Source organism: Dama dama, chromosome 9, assembly GCF_033118175.1.
Source record: "Dama dama isolate Ldn47 chromosome 9, ASM3311817v1, whole genome shotgun sequence".
Taxonomy (NCBI): Eukaryota; Metazoa; Chordata; class Mammalia; order Artiodactyla; family Cervidae; genus Dama; species Dama dama.
In genome coordinates, this window is record NC_083689.1 from 44,459,890 (window position 1) to 44,481,347 (window position 21,458).

Consider the following 21,458-nt stretch of genomic DNA (forward strand, 5'->3'; position numbering starts at 1 on the left):
CCCACCAGGCTCCACAAAGCAAATATATCCCCACATTATAAATGCTATTCACAGCAAACCCACAGCCAATATAACATTCATGGTGAAAAGCTGGAAGTCTTCATGCCAAAATCTTGAAGAAGACAAGGATATCCACTCAAATTGTCATATGCAGATGACATGATACTAAACATAGAAACCCTAAAGAATTTATACAAATACTACTAGAACAGACAAGTGAATTCAGCAATTTATCAGGGTACAAGATTAACATATAGAAATCAGTTGCATTTCTTTACCCTAACAATGAAAAATCAGAAAGGGAATATTAAAAGCAAACAAACAAAAAACAATATATTTTAAAATCACACACCCCCAAACAAAACTCTTAGAAATAAACTTGACCAAGGAGGTGATAGAGTTATACACTGAGAACTGTAAAACATTAATAAAGGAAATGAAAGATGATTCAAAGAAATGAAAAGATATACCATACTCTTGAATTGGAAGATTTAATTTTGTTAAAATACAAAGCAATCTACAGATTAAATGTAATCCCTATCAAACTGTGTGTGACATGTTCCACAAGACTAGGACAAATTGTCCTAAATTTTCTGTGGAAATGTAAAAAAACCAGAATTTTCAAAGCAATCCTGAGGAAAAAGAACAAAGCAAGAGTCTTAATCCTCCCAGGTTTCAGACAATACTACAGAACTACAATAATCAAAATAGTGTGGTACTGCAACAAAAACAGACATATTAATCAATGGAATAAAATAGATAACCCAGAAATATACCCATACACCTATGAACAATTAATTTTCTGTAAAAGAAGCAAGAATGTAAAACAGGAAAAAGACAAATCATCAGCAAGTGGTGCTGGGAAAGTCTGACACCTACATTTAAATCAGTGAAGTTAGAACATATCCTCACAACATATACAGAAATAAATTCAAAATAGCTCAAAACTTAAATATAAGACACAGCTTTATAAAAATCCTAAAACAGATCATAGGCAAAATATCCTCTGACATTAATCATACCAATATTTTCTTAAGTCAGTCTCCCAGGGCACAGAAATAGAAGTAAAAAAAAAAAAAAAAGATGATGTCTAATCAAACCTATAAGCTTCTGCATAGCAAAGGAAACCATAAACAAAATGACAAATTATGACTAGGACAAAAAATTAGCAAATAATATGACTGACAAAGAATTAATTTCCTAAATATATAAACAGCTCCTACAATTCAGTAATAGAAGAAGAAGAAAGAAAAAAAAAAACTATTAAAAAAGTGAACAGAAGATCTAACTAGATGTTTCTCTAAAGAAGATATACAGATGGCCAAGAACACAGGAAAAGTTGCTCAGCATCAGTAACTATTATAGAAATACAAATCAAAGCTACAATGAGGTATCACCTCACTGTATCACCTCACAGCATTCAGAATGGCCATAAACAAAACAACAAATAAAAAATGCTGGAGAGGTTGTGGAGGGAAGGAAATCCTTCTACACTTCGGTGGAAATTTAAGTCAGTGCCCCTACAATGGAAAGCAGTGTAGATGTTCCTCAGAAAACCAAAAACAATATTACCACACTCTCCAGAAATTCCACTGGTCATATATCAGGACAGAATTTAATTTGAAAAGATATATGCACCTCTATGTTCATAGCAGCACTTTTCACAGTAAGTAACTAAGACAAGGAAACAACCTAAATGTCCACTGACAGACGAATGGATAAATGGATAAATATATGGTACATATATAAACAATGGAATATTACTCATTCATAAAAAAGAAGAAAATAATGCCATTTGTTGCAACATGAATACAACTAGAGATCATCATACTAAAAATCAGAAAGACAAATAACTTATGATATCATTTATATATAGAATCTAAAATGTGATAAAACTGAAACATAAGCAGACTCACAGAAATCAAGAATAGACTTGTGGTTCCCAAGGGAGAAGGGGACTAGGAAAGAGATGTACTGGGAGTTTGGGGTTAGTAGATGCAATTGATTATATATAGAAGGGGTAATCTACAAGTTCTCACTGTGCAGAGCATGAAACTACATTCAATATCTTGTGGTAAACCATAATAGAATATGGTTCTAGAGCAAGAACCACATCTGTTTGTGAAAGAGAGGGCTACAAACTATCCAGAGATTATATGCTTTTGTCAGGAGGCGATGACTCATGACTCATTGGATATTTGAGGTATCTCTCTTGGTGAGTAAGTGAATAAGATTTTATGGATATTAAGATGTTTACATACAAAAAAAAATGGTAGAAAGAATGACTCCTTGTAACAATGTGGAAGATGATTTTGATCCACCAACAATTCAGATCCTATCTATAGAAATGGGAATTGTTGGTGGAAGAGAGCTGATTAGTCACAGAGTCATATTTCAACTCGGTTCAAGTGTGTGAACACTTCCCTCTTTCACCCAAGATTCCCATAGTTCTGGAATAAAATCAAATTCTTTGCTTTGGTCCACACAGGAAAGAGCCCAAGCAACATATGAATGTTAAGAAACTTAAAATTTCACTTAAGTTTTATCTTTACACAAACTAATGACTAATTTACTTTAATACACACTGTGCATTTCTCAGTTTTCAGATGTCTGGTAAAGATAAAAGTGCCAATAAAAGACTGCAAAAATATTTCCCTGTTGTTAAACCTTAGTTCATGAGAGAGGTTAGATGTTAAACATCATTTAAGTAGTCTTCTGTAACTATGACTACATTAACGCAATGACATAAGTTTCAGGAGAAACCATTAGCTCTCAAAGAGGAGGTGCTTAATGTCACACAAATAAAACAGACTATGTACTGCTGATTGAAATGCAGTTATTGCTTTCTGCTGCTAATTATAAATTTTCATGTTTATGGTCTGATTAAACATCTCATAAGTTTTAAATGGTCTATCATTATTTCCCCCAGATATTTTATATCTCCCCAATGTTCAGTTTTATCATAAAAGTTTTTTTTATGTATAGAAGATATTACAACAGGAGTGTTTACATTTATGTATCAGTACTATCATCCTTACATCTTCTTAGCCACCTAATAAATTGTAGTATCAGATATACAGTTGCACTATATTTTCATATGTAAGTATTTGGCTTCCTCTGAATTATTGAGCTTAAGTGTTTCTAGAGAGATAATTTTTATTGTGTTTCACTTCAGAAAATAAATCACAAGCATCATGTAAAATGTATTTGTAGCTTTCTGTATCTGATAAGCTAGGCTCCTTAATTAGAAACAGAGAAATTAACTCCAAAATTAATTTATGAGACATGTCTAAAATGAGCCTGAGAATGAATCAGTGAAGAGAGTGCTATTTTCCTCTTGGGTGTCATTTATAGCATCAGAATCACAATGTAGGCTTCTCCAGAAACTTCATAAGTGTATTTATGTTGTATCCATGTTCACTAAGAGATTGTGCCCTTATACCAGTTCTCTGAGCTACCCACTTCCAAGTTAAAGCATGCAAATAAATAACCTAGTGCATAGTGTAGGCTTCCATCCTGGTTGAAGGTATGAGTCAGGCAGGGAAGTGAATATTTGTATTATATCACAGATACTGAAATGTTTGCCCTCTAAAAAATATCAAAAGAAAATCTTTTTAAAAATAATAAATGGGTTCTAAATTTTGTGCCTAACTAGGGGTCCTGTGATCCATCATTATCCATAACTCAGGTCATTATCAGTGAGAAAAAGGGATACATGAGAAGATTTTTTTTAAAGATATTAATATAATGTCTGGATAAAAGGACATAGAAGATGGAGAAAGTAAACATAATTTGGTCTTTATTCTTTGATTAGTCCATAAGTAATTTGTCTGATCCTGTTTTGACAGACAGGGTGAAAGGTATAAGAGAGAGAGAGAGACATAGAAAGAGAAACCTATCATTAATTTTGAAACTAGTGGACAAGCATTAGTGCCTCTAGGACTTGATGATCTAATGTGACACGGGGTTGTATAGAAAGGCCGTCAGTACAATTCAGTAATAAGCACAATGTGGTGGCTATAATATATGATAATCTTTCACTCTGTCACCTCTAAGGTCCTGCATCTTTCACATTTCTGGAAAGGTGACTTGGTGGGGAGGATCTCAATTGTCATTGTCACTTACTATCACAGAATAGAAGAATCTGAAGATGACTCTGTTTCTGACTGTAGTCTCCCAGCACAAGTCTTTCTTTCTCTTCTATTTCCTTTAAAACCCAGACTGACTTGAAATTCTTCTTGGAATTATTTAACTAAAATAGATGTTGATAATGTTATTTTCCTCAATGTGATAAGCAATCACCTCTTTTCAGTTGGTGTATCCCTACATCCACAGGATCATACTGCACAACTTCCTGCCTAGAAGTGTATGTTCTACTCATGTTAAATTGAAGGTAGTTGCTTTAAAAAATGTGATAAGTCACAATGAATCAAGTATACAACTTCCTGTATCTCCAATCTGCTATCCAGTATTCTAACATAAAATCCTTCGGCTGGATAAATCACATTTCTCAATGTTCTAAAATTTGAAATCAGGTGTAATTTATGTGAAAAAAGCTGTATCCTTTCTCTCTTTTTCATAAGTCCCAATATTCTTTGGCAACCACAAGTCTGCTCTCTATGGCTATGAGTCTGTTGATTTCTTTTTTAAATTTTAGCTTAATTTATTAGCAAAAAATCTTACCACATATATGTCAATTTATAAAAGCTAAAGACTCATCCATATTCTATTACCTTTATAGCAATGTTTTATGATTCATGAATATTTTATAGTGTTTATAACAATATTTCACGTATATTTTTCATCAGGGGTACACAGAATGGAACTTCTTTTTCAAAATATGTAAATGTTATTATTCATTAAGAGCTGTAAGATTTAAAAAATAATCAAATTGAATTGAAATTGGAGAAAAAATATAATACACAACTCAAAATTTTATTTCAATTCTACATTCTTCATTTTTCTCTTAGGATAAATGAAATGCATGACTTCATGATTTTCTTGGTTTTGTGTGCCTCCTCTGGAGATATGTGACACTCAATTCCTTTTAAACTTTTCACTGCACTCTTTACGGAGTACATACGGTTATTTCAGCATCAATTCATTCCCTGTGTTTGCTAGCACATGAAATTTTCTATGAGAGACTCAGTACTTACTGAACAGACATTTATTGTGTTTACACTTAGTTATTGTCTGAAGGATGTGGTGGAATAGAAGAGACTATTACAACCTGCATAAACATGGGTATAAATAACCATCCAGGCACAGACATAACTTCACTAGACCTCTGGATTTTACGTGACAGATTACAGCACTCATGTGGAGCACACAAATGAGAAAAGACATGTTATATTGGGTAGGAAGGACAGTTTAACTCTACCCAAGTCACTCCTTCCCCAAGTATCATGAAGCACAGTGCAGAGAGAGATTTATTCTCCCAAGAGTTAGCAAAAGTCAAGCAATCATCCAATTTTCATATACACTCAAATATCAAGCCCAATGGCCCAGAACCCTGTAAATAAACCTACCCTTGGTTCATGATACTTACCTGCCCAAATTCTCTGACTGCGTGACTGGTTAAAGGCTTTCTGTCTCAGATTGAGTCTATAAAAACTGGAAATACTGAATACTTATCCAAATATTAGAATACCAATGCAAAAATATAAGACTACAAGTTTTACAAGGTTCATAAATTAATGAATGAAGATCTATAATCTGCCTATTGGTCTTCCCTCATAGCTCAGTTGGTAAAGAATCCTCCTGAGATTCAGGAGACCCCGGTTCGATTCCTGGGTCAGGAAGATCCGCTGGAGAAGGGATAGGCTATCCTCTCCAGTGTTCTTGGGCTTCCCTTGTGACAGCTGGTAAAGAGGAATTCTGGTCCATTTTAGTTCACTGATTCCTAAAATGTCAATGTTCACTCTACCATCTACTGTTTGACCACTTCAAATTTATCTTGATTCATGGACCTAACATTCCAGGTTCCTATACAATATTGTTCTTTACAGCATCAGACTTGGTCATATCATTTGGAAGCATTTTCTCCCATTCAGTAGATTGTCTTTTAGTTTTATTTAACGTTTCCTTTCCATTGCAAGTGCTTTTCAGTTTAATTATGTCCCATTTGCTTATTTTTGCTTTTATTTCTTTACTCTAGGAGATGAATTTAAAAATCATGCTGTTTTCCTGGAATTTTTATATCATCTGGTCATATATTTAGATATTTTATCCATTTTAAAGTTTATTTTTATATACAGAGTTAGATAATGTTCTATTTTTTTCTTTATGTTTAGTTATTCAGTTTTCCCAGCACTACTTATTTTTGACACTGTCTTTTCTCCATTGCATATTGTTACCTCCTTTGTTATAGATCATTAGTGCATGGGCTTATTTCTGGACTCTCTAACCTGTTCCATTCACGTACGTGTCTGTTTTGTGCTAGTACCATATTGCTTTGATGACTGTAGCTTCAGAACATAATGTGAAGTTGGGGAGCTTTATTCCTGTAACTCTGTTCAGGATTGTTTTGGCTATTTGGGGTCTTCCATCTCTTCATACAAATTTGAAAATAATTTGTTCTAAATTTGTGGAAAATATGAGTGGTATTTTGACAGGGATTGCATTGAACCTGTGGGTTGCCTTGGGTAGTGTGATCATTTTAACAATATTGATTTTACAGTCTATTAAGATGATATATTTTTCCATTTGCGTCCTCTTCAATCTCTCATCAGTGCCTTATAGTTCTCAGAGCAGAGTTCTTTTGTCTCCATAGGTAGGTTTATCTTAGATTTTAATTCTTTTTGATAAGATGGTAATTGGGATTGTTTCCTTATTTTTTCTTTCTGATACTTAATTGTTAGAATGTGGAAATGCAATAGATATCTATATAATAACATTGTATCCTACAACTTTACAAAATTCATTGGTAAGCTCTAGTAGTTTTCTGGTAGCATCTTTCATGGACTATACAGTCCACAGAATTCTCCAGGCCAGAATACTGGAGTGGGTAGCCTTTCCCTTCTCCAGAGCATCTTCCCCACCCAGTGATCAAACTCAGCTCTCCCACACTGCAGGTGGATTCTTTACCAACTTAACCACTTGGGAAGCCCACGCATAGTAGAAACTCATCTGCAAATTGATGTGACAGCTTTACTTCTCTTTTTCCAAATTGGATTCCATTTATTGATTTCTCTTATCTGGTTGCTGGGACTAGGACTTCCAAAACTATGTTGAATAAAAGTGAAAGTGGACATCCTTGTCTTGCCCTGATCTTAGAGGAAATATTTTCAACTTTTCAACAATGAGTATTATGTCAGCTGTAAGTTTGTCATATATGGCCCTTATTATGCTTAGGTATGTTACTTCTGTGCACCATTTCTGGAGAGCTTTATTGTAAGTGGATGTTGAATTTTATCAAAATGTTTTTCTGCATCTACTAAGATGATCATGTAATTTTTATTTTTTCACTTGGTTAATGTGAAGTATTGCATTAATTAATTTATAGATATTGAAATAATTTTTCAATTTCATCCCTGTGATGAATCCTACTTCACCATGGTTTTTGATCTTTTTAATGTATTATTGAATTTGGTTTGCTAATATTTTGATGAGGGCTTTTCCATCAATGTTTATCAGTGATATGGGCCTGAGGCTTTATTTTTTTTGTGATATTTTTGAGTTTGATATCAGAGTGATGCTGGCCTCACAGGAGTCTAGAAATATTCTTTCCTCTTAAATGTTTTGGAGAATTTTTGAAGGGTAGATTTTTAACAGTAATATCATTATTTTCAATATGTACTTTAATAATTTAAAGTTGCATACTTCAATGAGATTTTTCATCTGCAGGGAAACAATTGAAAATATGTAGTACCTAAAATAGAGATAATTTCCACATAGATGATATTTCTATTTCCATATTTTTTATTAAACTAAACATATTCCTTTTAATTTATAAAAAACAGATTAACATAATCAAAACTGGCAAATAAATAGTTACATGCAGACATAACATTACTTTGAACTTACTAAACAGCCACATATAAAATGTAAGGTCCAAAAACGTTAGAGACATCTTAATATAGGAGAACTAAAAGAAAAATTACTTCCATCTCACTGAATTCACCCTAACTCCTCTGTGCAAATGTCTATACAAGCTATCAAAACTTCTTTCCTAATCTTGGCTGTTTTATATTGCTTTATATTGTTGCATTAAGTCTGTCTTTATGTCAATACTATACTGTTTTTATTATCATAGTTTTGTAAGTTTTGAATCAGAAACAGTGAATTCTCAAATTCTGGCTATTCTTAGCATCTTGAGATTTGTAAGAATTTTAGAATGTATTTGTGTGTTTCTGCCTGAAAAACTCATTGGCATTATGATAGAGATATTTAATTGCACCTGTTGTTTGCTTATAGTTTTTACATCTTAACAATATTCTTTTTTCAAGCTAAGATCACATAATGTTCTTCCATTTTTTTTTTTTTTGTCTTTTTGATTTTTTTCAGTGACGTTTTGTGATTTTCAGTGAAGAAGTTATTTCCCTTCTTTAGGTTTATTCCCAGGGATTTTACTCTTTTCCATGATGTGGTATATACAAATTTTTCTTAAATTCTTTTTAGTATTGTATATTGTAAATGGATATCAGTACAACTGCAACTTTATCAATTCTAACAGATTTTTGGTGGACTAATTACAAGTTTCTCATCTAAAACTTCCTTGCCTTTTTTTTATCTCTTAAAGGAAAAACTTTAAATCTTTCACCATTGAGTATAACGGTAGATGTGAGCTATTTTATTGAAATAAAGCAAGAACATGATCTCAGCGACCTACAGGACAAAATAAGCTTTCATAAACCCACTCCTCCTGATCCAGAAGGCAAATATTTTATAATATTGTAGGTTTTCCCTTCTATTTACTTGTATATTTCTCAACAATATGCTTGCCTTCTCATGCTTCAGTTTGTTTCAGTTCAACCGCCCTGTCATGTTCGACTCTTTGTGACCCCATGGACTGCAGCACACCAGGCCTCCCTGTCCATCACAAACTCCTGGAGCTTACTCAAACTCATGTCCATTGAGTCAGTGATACCGTGCAACCATCTCATCCTCTGTCGTCCCCTTTTCCTCCCACCTTCAATCTTTCCCAGCATCAGGGTCTTTTCAAATAAGTCAGTTCTTTGCATCAGGTGGCCAAAGTATTGGAGTTTCAGCTTCAGTATCAGTCCTTCCAACGAATATTCAGGACTGATTTTCTATAGGATGGACTGGTTGGATCTCCTTGCTGTCCAAGGAGACTCTCAAGAGTCTTCTCCAACACCACAGTTCAAAATCATCAATTCTTCAGCGCTCAGCTTTCTTTATTGTCCAACTCTCACATCCATACATGACTACTGGAAAAACCATACCTTTGACTAGATGGACCTTATGTCAAAGTAATTTCTCTGCTTTTTAACATGCTGTCTCATGCTTAATTACTTAACATTAAGTAACATCTCTTGATTACATCCACTCTGGCCACAGAGGATGAAGACCTTCCCCTTCCACATATAACTGCCTCCAACTTCCCTTTCTCTTTCCCCTCTTTTCATCACAGTTACATCCCACTTTGTGTCTATGATGGTTAGGTTGAGAACATTTTTCCGTCTTCTACTATACATTGCTAGAGTAGAAAAACATTAATTGTTGTAAAATCTGATATTTTAGTTAGTCTTTCCATATAAATAGTTTCTGTTATTTTGCTTTTCACAGTCAAAAAACTTCAAGGTGATGCTGAGAATTTCAAGAAAATGGTTCAAGAAGATGTTAAGAATTTTATAAGAAACTCTTTTTTAATAAAATAGTTATTTATTTTTCTATATTCTGCTCATGTTGTACAGTTGCTCAAATATATCAGTTCTGAAAATGCTATTCTTTATAATTTTAGCTTCATAATTATTATAATTTTTCTCAAAATAGAGGATTCCAGTTCTTTATTACAGTGTAGTAAAACTTTAACGATATTCAGCCTGACTAAAATAATACTACAGAAATATATTATTGCTTTAAACTTGAATTATCTACTCTTGTGTCTGCCCTTAGGAATAATTACATGAATGACTGATGGGAAATTATAATCAAACATCAACTGATTTCATCTTATTGGGATTGTTTCCCTCTTCAAGAAATGGTCTGCTCCTTTTTATTCTCATTGTTTTCATTTTCTTAATGGCTCTAGTTGGTAACCTTTCCATAATTCTTCTCATCTTTCTGGACATCCGTCTTCACAAGCCTATGTATTTTCTGCTTAGCCAGCTCTCCCTCATGGATCTGAACTACATCTCTACCACTGTTCCCAAAATGGCCTATGATTTTCTGTTTGCAAACAAGTCTATCTCCATCATTGGGTGTGGGATTCAGAGCTTCTTCTTCTTGACTATGGCATGTGCAGAAGGATTGCTCTTGGCTTCTATGGCTTATGATCGGTATGTGGCCATTTGCTTTCCTCTTCACTATCCCATCAGAATCAGCAAAAGAGTGTGTATGTTGATGATAACAGGATCTTGGATAATGGGCTCTATCAACTCCTGTGCCCACACCACATATATTCTCTCCATCCCTTATTGCCAATCCAGGTCCATCAATCATTTCTTCTGTGATGTCACAGTCATGTTGACAATAGCCTGCATTGATACAACGGTTTATGAATACACAGTGTTTCTGAGCACCACACTTTTTCTTTTGTTGCCCTTCATTGGTATTGCATTTTCCTATGGCCGTGTTCTCCTTGCTGTCTGTCATATGAACTCAGCAGAAGGGAAGAAGAAGGCTTATTCAACCTGCAGCACCCACCTCACTGTGGTTTCTTTCTACTATGCACCCTTTGTTTACACATATCTACGCCCAAGATTTCTGCGTACTCCAACAGAGGACAAAGTTCTGGCTGTCTTTTACATCATCCTTACCCCGATGCTCAATCCTATTATCTACAGCCTGAGAAACAAGGAGGTGATTGGGGCCCTAAGAAGAGTAACTCAGAGAATTTCCCCTGTGAAAATGTAGACAAAATTTTTGCATTAATATCAGGAGTTGGATATAAATCTATTTTTAACTGTATAGTCATTAAAAATATCATTTTTATTAAATGAAAGGAGTAAAACTGATCTAGAGGACAAGAAAATAGTTCGTATCTTGAAAAACCTCAATCTTATTTCTTCTTGTTTCTTTTTTTTTAATCAATTTCAAATGCATTTTTGTTGATAGACTGTCAACCAGAAAGATTCTCTGTCATTTAGTAGTGAACATGGACATTAACTGAATAACAGAATATCATTCACCATAACAGTTCCGCTGTTTTCAATACATTTTTCAATAGGTCTGAAACACATTTTCTGAATGTTTAGATAAAATTAAAAGACAGAATACTTTTTGTTCTTCTTATAGTATAACCATAATTACCAGTAACACTTTCTTTAAAATTTCAATATAGGGAAACTTCTTGTTAAAGATTTAGCTGAGGATTCTGAAGTCCTTAAACCACTCTGAAAGGAAAATGAGAAGCTTACTTTAATTATACGATAATGCATCCACCATATCAAGTATACCTGGAGATCAACAGTAGGCCTTGAAAATGCCACAAGAGATTGCTAAAGCAATTATACAAGTGGGTCAGTATTTAGTCTTACTAGTGGAAATTAGAACTGTTGAGGAAAAAAAAAAAAGGACTGTTGAGGAAATCCATGCAAACAACTACTCTTAAAACATACTGTGTACCCGCTAAGTTGCCATTACAACTTTTGTATTAGATGATTTCTCTCAAATGAGGTTTTATTCTCCACTCACTGCATCCCATAGTTTTACTGAGAAAGTTAACTTTGTAAACTAATTTTCTTAATTCATATGATGGCTTGATCACTTTCTTAAACAGATCTCACCACTGTATCAACAAAAATTCATCAGTTCAAGTAAATTTCCTATATAAATTGTTACCCATTAATAATTAATGCAGAAATGCACTTAACCTCTCACATGTGGCAGAGAAGGGGAGGTTCATACTCTACATAATATGCAGGGCAAATCCCAAAATGAACATATGAGGACTCTTGCTCAAAAATCAGAAAAAAATGTTAGATCATTGCTGCTCAAATGTAGTTTTTTTCTTCAAAATTAATTCTTTAGTTGTGAAATGAAATTACACATTCCAAAAATATTGTGTATCAAAATTATATATATATTGCAAATAAACATAATGCTTCATTATCAGATTTGGGAGATCAATCCTTTTCACTTTATTTCCACTAAATTTAAAGCTTTAGAACTTTATTCTCTGTTAATATAATTAAAGTGTTTTCAGCATTTGGTGATAAATGCTGTTTCAATGAATTTTTAATAGTTTTTAATATTTAAATTCCAAAACCAGACAAAGATGCCACAAAGAAAGAAAACTACAGGCCAATATCACTGATGAACATAGATGCAAAAATCCTTAACAAAATTCTAGCAAACAGAATCCAACAACATATTAAAAAAATCATACACCATGACCAAGTGGGCTTTATCCCAGGAATGCAAGGATTCTTTAATATCCGCAAATCAATCAATGTAATTCACCACATTAACAAATTGAAAGATAAAAACCATATGATTATCTCAATAGATGCAGAGAAAGCCTTTGACAAAATTCAACACTCATTTATGATTAAAACTCTCCAAAAAGCAGGAATAGAAGGAACATACCTCAACATAATAAAAGCTATATATGACAAACCCACAGCAAGCATCACCCTCAATGGTGAAAAACTGAAGGCATTTCCCCTGAAATCAGGAACAAGACAAGGGTGCCCACTCTCACCACTACTATTCAACATAGTGTTGGAAGTTCTGGCCACAGCAATCAGAGCAGAAAAAGAAGTAAAAGGAATCCAGATACGAAAAGAAGAAGTAAAACTCTCACTGTTTGCAGATGACATGATCCTCTACATAGAAAACCCTAAAGACTCTAACAGAAAATTACTAGAGCTAATCAATGAATATAGTAAAGTTGCAGGATATAAAATTAACACACAGAAATCCCTTGCATTCCTATATACTAACAATGAAAAAACAGACAGAGAAATTAAGGAAACAATACCATTCACCATTGCAACAAAAAGAATAAAATACTTAGGAGTATATCTACCTAAAGAAACAAAGGACCTATACATAGAAAACTATAAAACACTGATGAAAGAAATCAAAGAGGACACAAACAGATGGAGAAACATACCGTGTTCATGGATTGGAAGAATTAATATTGTCAAAATGGCTATTCTACCCAAAGCAGTCTATAGATTCAATGCAATCCCTATCAAGCTACCAACGGTATTTTTCACAGAACTAGACCAAAGAATTTCACAATTTGTATGGAAATACAAAAAACCTCGAATAGCCAAAGTAATCTTGAGAAAGAAGAATGGAGCTGGAGGAATCAACCTGCCTGACTTCAGACTCTACTACAAAGCCACAGTCATCAAGACAGTATGGTACTGGCACAAAGACAGAAATATAGATCAATGGAACAGAATAGAAAGCCCAGAGATAAATCCACGAACCTATGGACACCTTATCTTTGACAAAGGAGGCAAGGATATACAATGGAAAAAAGACAACCTCTTTAACAAGTGGTGCTGGGAAAACTGGTCAACCACTTGTAAAAGAATGAAACTAGAACACTTTCTAACACCATACACAAAAATAAACTCAAAATGGATTAAAGATCTAAATGTAAGACCAGAAACTATAAAACTCCTAGAGGAGAACATAGGCAAAACACTCTCCGACATAAATCAAAGCAAGATCCTCTATGACCCACCTCCCAGAATATTGGAAATAAAAGCAAAACTAAACAAATGGGACCTAATGAAACTTAAAAGCTTTTGCACTACAAAGGAAACTATAAGTAAGGTGAAAAGACAGCCCTCAGATTGGGAGAAAATAATAGCAAATGAAGAAACAGACAAAGGATTAATCTCAAAAATATACAAGCAACTCCTGCAGCTCAATTCCAGAAAAATAAATGACCCAATCAAAAAATGGGGCAAAGAACTAAACAGACATTTCTCCAAAGAAGACATACAGATGGCTAAATTTTAAAGGATTCTTTCTGCTTATGTTACTGGAGTTATTAGAAATGCTTATAGTCTAGGAGAATATCAGACTGAATTTTTGATAAATTATATTAAATATACATTCTAGTACACACATATCTGATGATTCACAAGGAGAAGAAATGTTTTCTAAAAGTATTTATATTATGAAGAAGCTTCAAGCTATCAAATAATACAAATCTATTTTATATGTCTAAATTTAACTTTACATATAAATTTAGTCAATGGCATATTAATGATTCATCTTCAATTTCTGACAAATAGTTCACTTTGTATAAAAATGATGTTTCAATTATCTGCTCACTCATTTTATCACTACACATTCAATTATAAGAAAATTAATTTTTAAAAAAGTTTTAATAATTGTTTTCTGAAAGTTTACATGAAAATGGTATACTTTTCCATCTCTGATCTTTCAAATTAATTTTAAATCTTTAAGTAAACTTTAAATATTATTTCTAAGACTGTGGATATTTGTTTTACAATATTTCAACAATTTTTAAAACCATATATTTTATACTCTGATAATAGTTCCATGATATGATCTTTTGTAATGATTACTTGTACACTTTTGTAAGTATTTATTGGAAAAGTTTACTCCCTAAAACTATCATTTCCTGTTCAAACACTTGGGTGAGATGTTAATAATTTAGTAGATGACACAGGGATTAACACTGAAAGGAAAGCTAAATCAGCCCCCATCTCCATAAGAGACATTTCTCCTGCCAAGCAAATCTTCTCTCTCCTAGGCAGTGGCCTAGTCACCATTGTTGTTGTCTCTGTATTTGCTGCTCTCACCACTACCACCAATCTGGGTTCAAGCTCCACCCAGCCACTCCCCTGGGGTCCTGTAGTGCCCTGGACACTAATGCATGTGTGGACATGGGGAGGCCAGGCATATTGCCTCATGTCCATGTTGCTTGCCTTTCTGTGTACAAGTCCTGCTGCTGGACTGAAACTGCATATTAATGCCACCACTCAGTATAGATCCTATGCTCATGTGGGTACTCAGTGATCAAATTAAGAATTTCAAGATGGCAACAGAGCAATAATTAAGCAAGGTTACTATCTGAGTATGAGAACCTATGTAAGCACACATGCTCTATGCTTTGAGAAATGTAGATTGAACAAATACAAAGGGGATGGTATCATGTAAAACCAGCATAATGATGGAGATGTCAGTTTTTGTCATTGGAAATATCCTAAGGAAGTGTGGAAGCAAGCAGGCATGCTCATTCCAGACTCCTTCCCATTTTGGGTAGTGAGTAATAGAAGGAACCAGAAGACATCAATCTATTGCTGTTCTGACACAATATATTTTGTTCTACTCTTTAAAAGAAACTGGAAACAATTTTGTTTACTTTTTAAGTAACTGCCTAGAAAATGAGGATTTAGCATTATATCAAATTAATTTCCTATGTTGTCCTTAGTAGGTCTTTGAGTAATTTTAAAAAAAATTAAAAAAGCTATCTTTGTTGAAAGAGCTATGTTTAAAAAAAAAAACTAAAATTTAATAGTTTGTATTTGCCTACAAAATATTTAATTTTCTTTATGGTTAAAATGAGAGATAAGAATTTTTTTCACAGTGACCTATAATTCTACTTGACCAAGTGTTTTAAAACCTTTCAACAATTCTTGATCAATTTTCCAAACTCAAATGACAAGCAAAGTTCTGTTGAACTCAAATAACTTTGGTAATTTTCATTAAACTCCTGTAAAATTGCCAAAAAAAAAAAAATTATCTCACCTTATAAAAATAGAGATGCTAAACTAATTATACTAATATGTGAAATTACATGGAAAGAATTGTCAAATAAGATGCAATACTAAGAGTTGTTTACATTTCTTATGTTGTATTTGTGTGTGTGTATATACATATATATATATATATATATATATAAATGGTATATATTCCAGAAGTTATATGATATTTTTAGACATCTGATATGTTCTGGCACAATGTTATCAGTCATAATGCAAACTATCATCTTAAAATGTTACATATCACAAAAATTACTACATTTTCTTATGAAATAAATTTCCATATCTTTTGTCTTTGTCATTTATAATTATTGCTTAATTTAGATATTTTCAGAAATGTTTCTACACAAATGCTCTATTTTCAAAGACATTAATGAAAGGGACTAATGGAAAAACTAGATTTAGTAACAAGTACTCATTACATGGGACTGAATGATCTAAAGATGATGATTGCAATTTTTTATTACATTTCATTTGAAGCATTGCTGGTTCCTTAATGTTTTATTTTCCCAGACTGAAGAAAACTTTTACCTGTGACTCACAACAATTTAAAAAACTATGACACCTTAAACAAAGATGCAGCATTTATTTTAATCCCATTCTGATCCCTCAGGAATTTGGAAAGCCTTGAGTCAAAGCCTTAGTATTATAGCCAACGTTTCCACTGGTGCCCTTCTGCTGCTGCTGCTGCTAAGTCGCTTCAGCCGTGTACAACTCTGTGCGACCTCATAGACGGCAGCCCACCAGGCTCCTCCATCCCTGGGATTCTCCAGGCAAGAACACTGGAGTGGGTTGCCATTTCCTTTTCCTGTGCCCTTCTACAAGGAGAATAAATTCATATTGAGTTAGACTAAGAGTCTGTTCAAAAAGATGAACTTGTTTAAAAAGAGACAACAGATCTCAAATGTAGTAATTTGTGCTAAGCCAATGTCACCAAATATTATTTAAATAGTATTCTATGAATGAATATTAATACAAGTCCCTATCATTTTAAAGAAAAAGCATTATGTGTGGAGAACAGGAAGTGCTTAATAAGACACAGAGGTAACACCATTATGTGGGGCTTCCCTGGTGGCTCAGCTGTAATGCAGGAGACACAGATGTGGGTTTGATCCCTGGGTCGGGAAGATCCCCTGGAGGAGGGCATTGCAACCCTCTCCAGTATTCTTGTCTGAAAAACTCCAAGGACGGAGGAGCCTGGCAAGCTGCAGTCGTGGCGTCACGAAGAGTCGGACAGGTCTGAAGCGACTGAGCATGAGCACAACTCTGTACTGCTGATCGAAGTGCAAGCAATAAATTAACTATGCTCATAATGTATAGCTATTTGAATTTTATGCTCTGAATAAACATCTCATGATTTTGAAATGGTCTATCACTATATTCCTTATTCTGCCTTTTACTAATGTACATTTTATAACAATGTTTTTAATGTATATATTGTGTTATAGCAGACTGTCTATTCCTATGTATTATTAACCTTCATTGTCATCATTTTTAACCTAAGTCTGTCCAACCCTTGCACCCCATGCACTGTGTCCTGCCAGGCTCCTCTGTCCATGGGATTCTCCAAGCATGTTTATTCCTATGTATTATTAACCTTACCTCTTGACTAATAAACTGTTGTAACTGAAATATGCACTATGTTATAATTTATAGTTATTTGGCTGCCTCTGAATTACTGAATTTGGGTATTTCTAGAGAGATGGTTACTTTTTTAAAATTTTATAAAATAATCCACAAGCCTCGTGGAAAATTAATGCAATATCCTGTTTATAGTACTCTTTGTATACACTCATATTCTAATTTCTAAATTGAATATTTGTTCTTTCAAATAATTTTGAGTATCTAGTAGACAATCAAAAGGGGGAATATGTTAATAATTCTGAACTTATAAAAGTTTATGTCATAATTCTCTAGGGTGTTTGAAAAAATATTCTTTTGGAATATAACTTGATTTTCTTAGGTTTTTTTTTTGAGATATAGGTTTTTCTTATGTCTATGTTTCAATTAATTAGTTCATTAGTTGTAAATGGTGTATGACAATAAATATAAGCATAGTGAATAAATTTTTGTTTTAACTAGATTTCCCTCTAAACTAAAAACATTTTTCTGCTACCCTTCTATGTTCTCAGCTTGGAATTCTGTAATAAAAAGAACTAGGCATGTAGGAGATGGCTTGGAACTGACAGAATTCTGGAAGAGATCATCAAAAGGATATGGCCACAGGTTGAACCTAAAATTGGATTTGAACAATCAGCATCTCTGCATGTTCTCTTCTCTTCTTGGAATGTACACTTTTTGTACTTTTCATACATTGGGAGCACTATGGGCATAGCCTTGGCAGATAAAGTGTTTTAGAGACTAAAACTCAGTTGTTTTTTGATTGAATCCATTTATCTATATAAGCTTCTAAGACTATGCTAGAAAAGATAGATATGTAAAAATAGGTATCTATTTGTCATATTTCTGACTAAAACAAGCCTCATAAATAAGTTTCCTTGCTTATTATATTCTAACACACCAACCTGGAATGGCCTACCTGTTTTTCTGTCTCCCCTTTCTTTGCGTGTTTGCCAGTTTGTAAACTAAAAATTGGTGAGGAAGCTGGGAAACAACATAAATTAACGTTGGGATAAACAAATCCATGAGAGAAATCGCAAGTTGGCCATCAACTTCAATGTGGTAAAGGATGGTATGGTGAACTTGTTAGATCTCCTGGAATCCTCCATGAGTATGAATGGGATGCCCCCAAGACTCCAGTTTTTATGTGCTTGTTTAGCTACCCATGGGCTACCCTGCTGGCTCGGATGGTAAAGAATCTGCCTACAATGCGAGAAACCTGGGTTTGATCCCTGGGTTGGGAAGATCTCCTGGAGGAGGGCGTTGCAACCCATCCCATTATTAACTGGAGAATTCCCATGGACAGACAGACGTGCCTGGCAGGCTACCGTCCATGCGGTCACAAAGAATTGGACACGACTGAACAACTAAGCACAGACCAGCACAACTACCCACACTGTATCACAGTGGAAAAGGTAATGGGGGTCATAGTATGTTTGCTTCTAACATGAACAGTTTTGTTGGCCACTGACATTCACCTAGAGGCTGGAGATTGAGTTAGAAAGTTGAAAAAAGGCCTGAGGTTAGAGAAGAATGTGCAGTTGTCCCCTACTCTTTTAAGTATGGGAATGGCAGACAAATTAGGAGAGCAGGATAACATTTTTGAGATCTCAGCGCATCATTTTATAATACTGAAGAGCTCAAGTTGTCATAGATTAAGATCCGAATACTTGTTACAATTCCTGATTAGGAACCCCATTCCCAAGAGGTAAGATCCCTGGGAAAGTGAGAAAAATAAAAAGGAGTATATTGTAGTAATTAAAAGTAAAATTGATAAATGGAATGAAACAGGCAATTAGATCCCTAATACAAAGGAATTTTGGAAATAGCAAAAACAATAGATTGCTGATAATAAAGATATATACCCCCAAACTGCTAGGAGAAAACTTGTATTATTTTCTGTCTCTTAAATTGTCAAATTTTTTCATGACTGTACAATACAAACATCACCTATAATTCCTTGAGATTAGAAAGAAAAGGGTTAATACAAAGCTGTTTAAAAATATATACTGCTGAAAAGAATCCCTTGCCAAAAATCTAGTCCAAATTTTCCTGTCAAGGGCTAAGGTTTTGGAATGAAATCTATGGAATCACTGTATGTATGTATGTGTATATATATATATATATATATATATATATATATATGTGTGTGTGTGTGTGTGTGTGTGTGTGTGTTTATGGATAGATGGTATGTGTGTATAATTATTTTATGTCTTTGGAGGGTATTGTGAAAATTAAAATAAAAAGCTCAATTTAATTGTCTCTAAGAAAAGGAGTATATTAAGGAATTATTAACATTTATAAAAGAGTGCAAAATATGTGGTTTTAAAAACTGTTTCAATATTGCAAAGCAAATATCTAAAGACAGCAACAATTTGATATTTTAAGAATTTTTGCTTGTATGTTTTTATTAAACTAACCATATTCCATTTAGCTTATTAAACTTTTGGCCAATATAATCAAAATTAAGAAATAAATTGATATTTGCAGACAATATGTACTTATTGAACAATATACGAAATATATGACACAGAAAGTTTAGAGACGTATTATTGGATAAATCTGAATAAATATGTTTCTTTCCCCCACTAAATTGACCCTTAACACACCTATGAAAGTGTCTGTATGTGTTGTTAAAATTTCTACCCCAGCTTTGGCTTCTGGCCATCCTGGGGCCATTTGTAACTTAACCAACATTTGCTAAACCTCAGTGGACATTCCTATGTGAAAATCAAAAAAAAGAAATCATGCAGTAGAATAAAACTTCAGGTAAATAAGTCCAAGAATCATTGTTTCCCTAAAGGTATTTAAAATGTAAATTGTGGAGATAAAAAATTAATATGCACATCCGTTTAGAAAATTTTCAAAGAAATTTAATCAGAAAATGATTCAGTTCCATTATGCCCATTGAATCTTTCTCAGTTAACCAAACCAATGAGTGTGTAAAACTGCAGATACAATAGAAGATACTTATGTATCTTAACTGCAATTTTATTGTTATTCCACAGAAGAGGAGGGACTCTTCAACAAATGCTTAAGAGAAATTGATTTGGAATTAAGTACTTCTGTTTACAATAAGCAGCAAATAGATCTGGGCATCTTATTAGCCAGAGAATGATGAAAAGAAAACTTTATTGATAGAAGCTGCTTTAAACATGAAATATAAATAATTCACCCTAAAATATGTATCCTTAAAAGTAGATGGACAGTTCAAACACATATCCATGCATTTTAAGACATGAAGCTCTTTTAAACCTGAAACAAATTAGTATACAATTCAGAAAATTGATCTGATTGCAAATATTGTAAAGTGATAGGAAAACAGCAAAATTATTTACCTAGGAAACTGCTGATATTATGTACTACTGTTCTAGACTTATGGTGAATGGGCCTACCCTCAACTATTCTGAGATATATTTGAATATAAGTATGATACCCTATTATAAAGTATATGATAGAGTTTATATGAACTAAGCATATATTTTTGTAATTATTAAGAAGGGATGTTTCATTTTATCCCTAGTCTGTGATGTATTCTTTGTGAATGGTAAACATTGCAGCCAGTAGAGATGCTTTAAAACATAAATAATATTCCTTAGGAGTGAAGTTGCTTTCAAGCAACCACAGTCTAAAATCACTTAGCTACTGATTCTAGTATATTAATGTTTTGGCAGTTTTGGTTATTGTTTGGATCAAAATCACTCAGGATTTAATACATTCCATTTAGGAAGTATTTGATGTGTTCTATGTAAGACTTGGTTAAGAAATAGAGAATTTTTGAAGTTTGAGGTTCGGGAGTGGCTGCACCATACCATACTGTTCAGCAGAAAATTTAGAGCAAGAAATAAAATAGAGATAGTGTTTGGGGAGCTGATACATAAATGTGCTTTCTGATTGTGAACTGAAATAAGGATCCTGAAAGATGCTTTGGATGTGCTCAAGTTATATTTGAAGAAT

General features: G+C 33.5%; 1 protein-coding gene across 1 annotated transcript; it reads left to right on the forward strand.

Moving 5' to 3' along the window:
* Positions 1-10,098: 10,098 nt before the first annotated feature.
* On the forward strand, positions 10,099-11,037 carry LOC133061357 (olfactory receptor 2L2-like). Its single transcript, XM_061149367.1, has one exon. It carries the CDS (start codon positions 10,099-10,101, stop codon positions 11,035-11,037), a length of 939 nt encoding a protein of 312 aa, XP_061005350.1.
* The last annotated feature ends 10,421 nt before the right edge of the window (positions 11,038-21,458 follow it).

Excerpts from the sequence above, each read along its gene's own strand:
- LOC133061357 (XM_061149367.1), top strand. The coding sequence starts at position 10,099 with ATGGGAAATTATAATCAAACATCAACTGATTTCATCTTATTGGGATTG.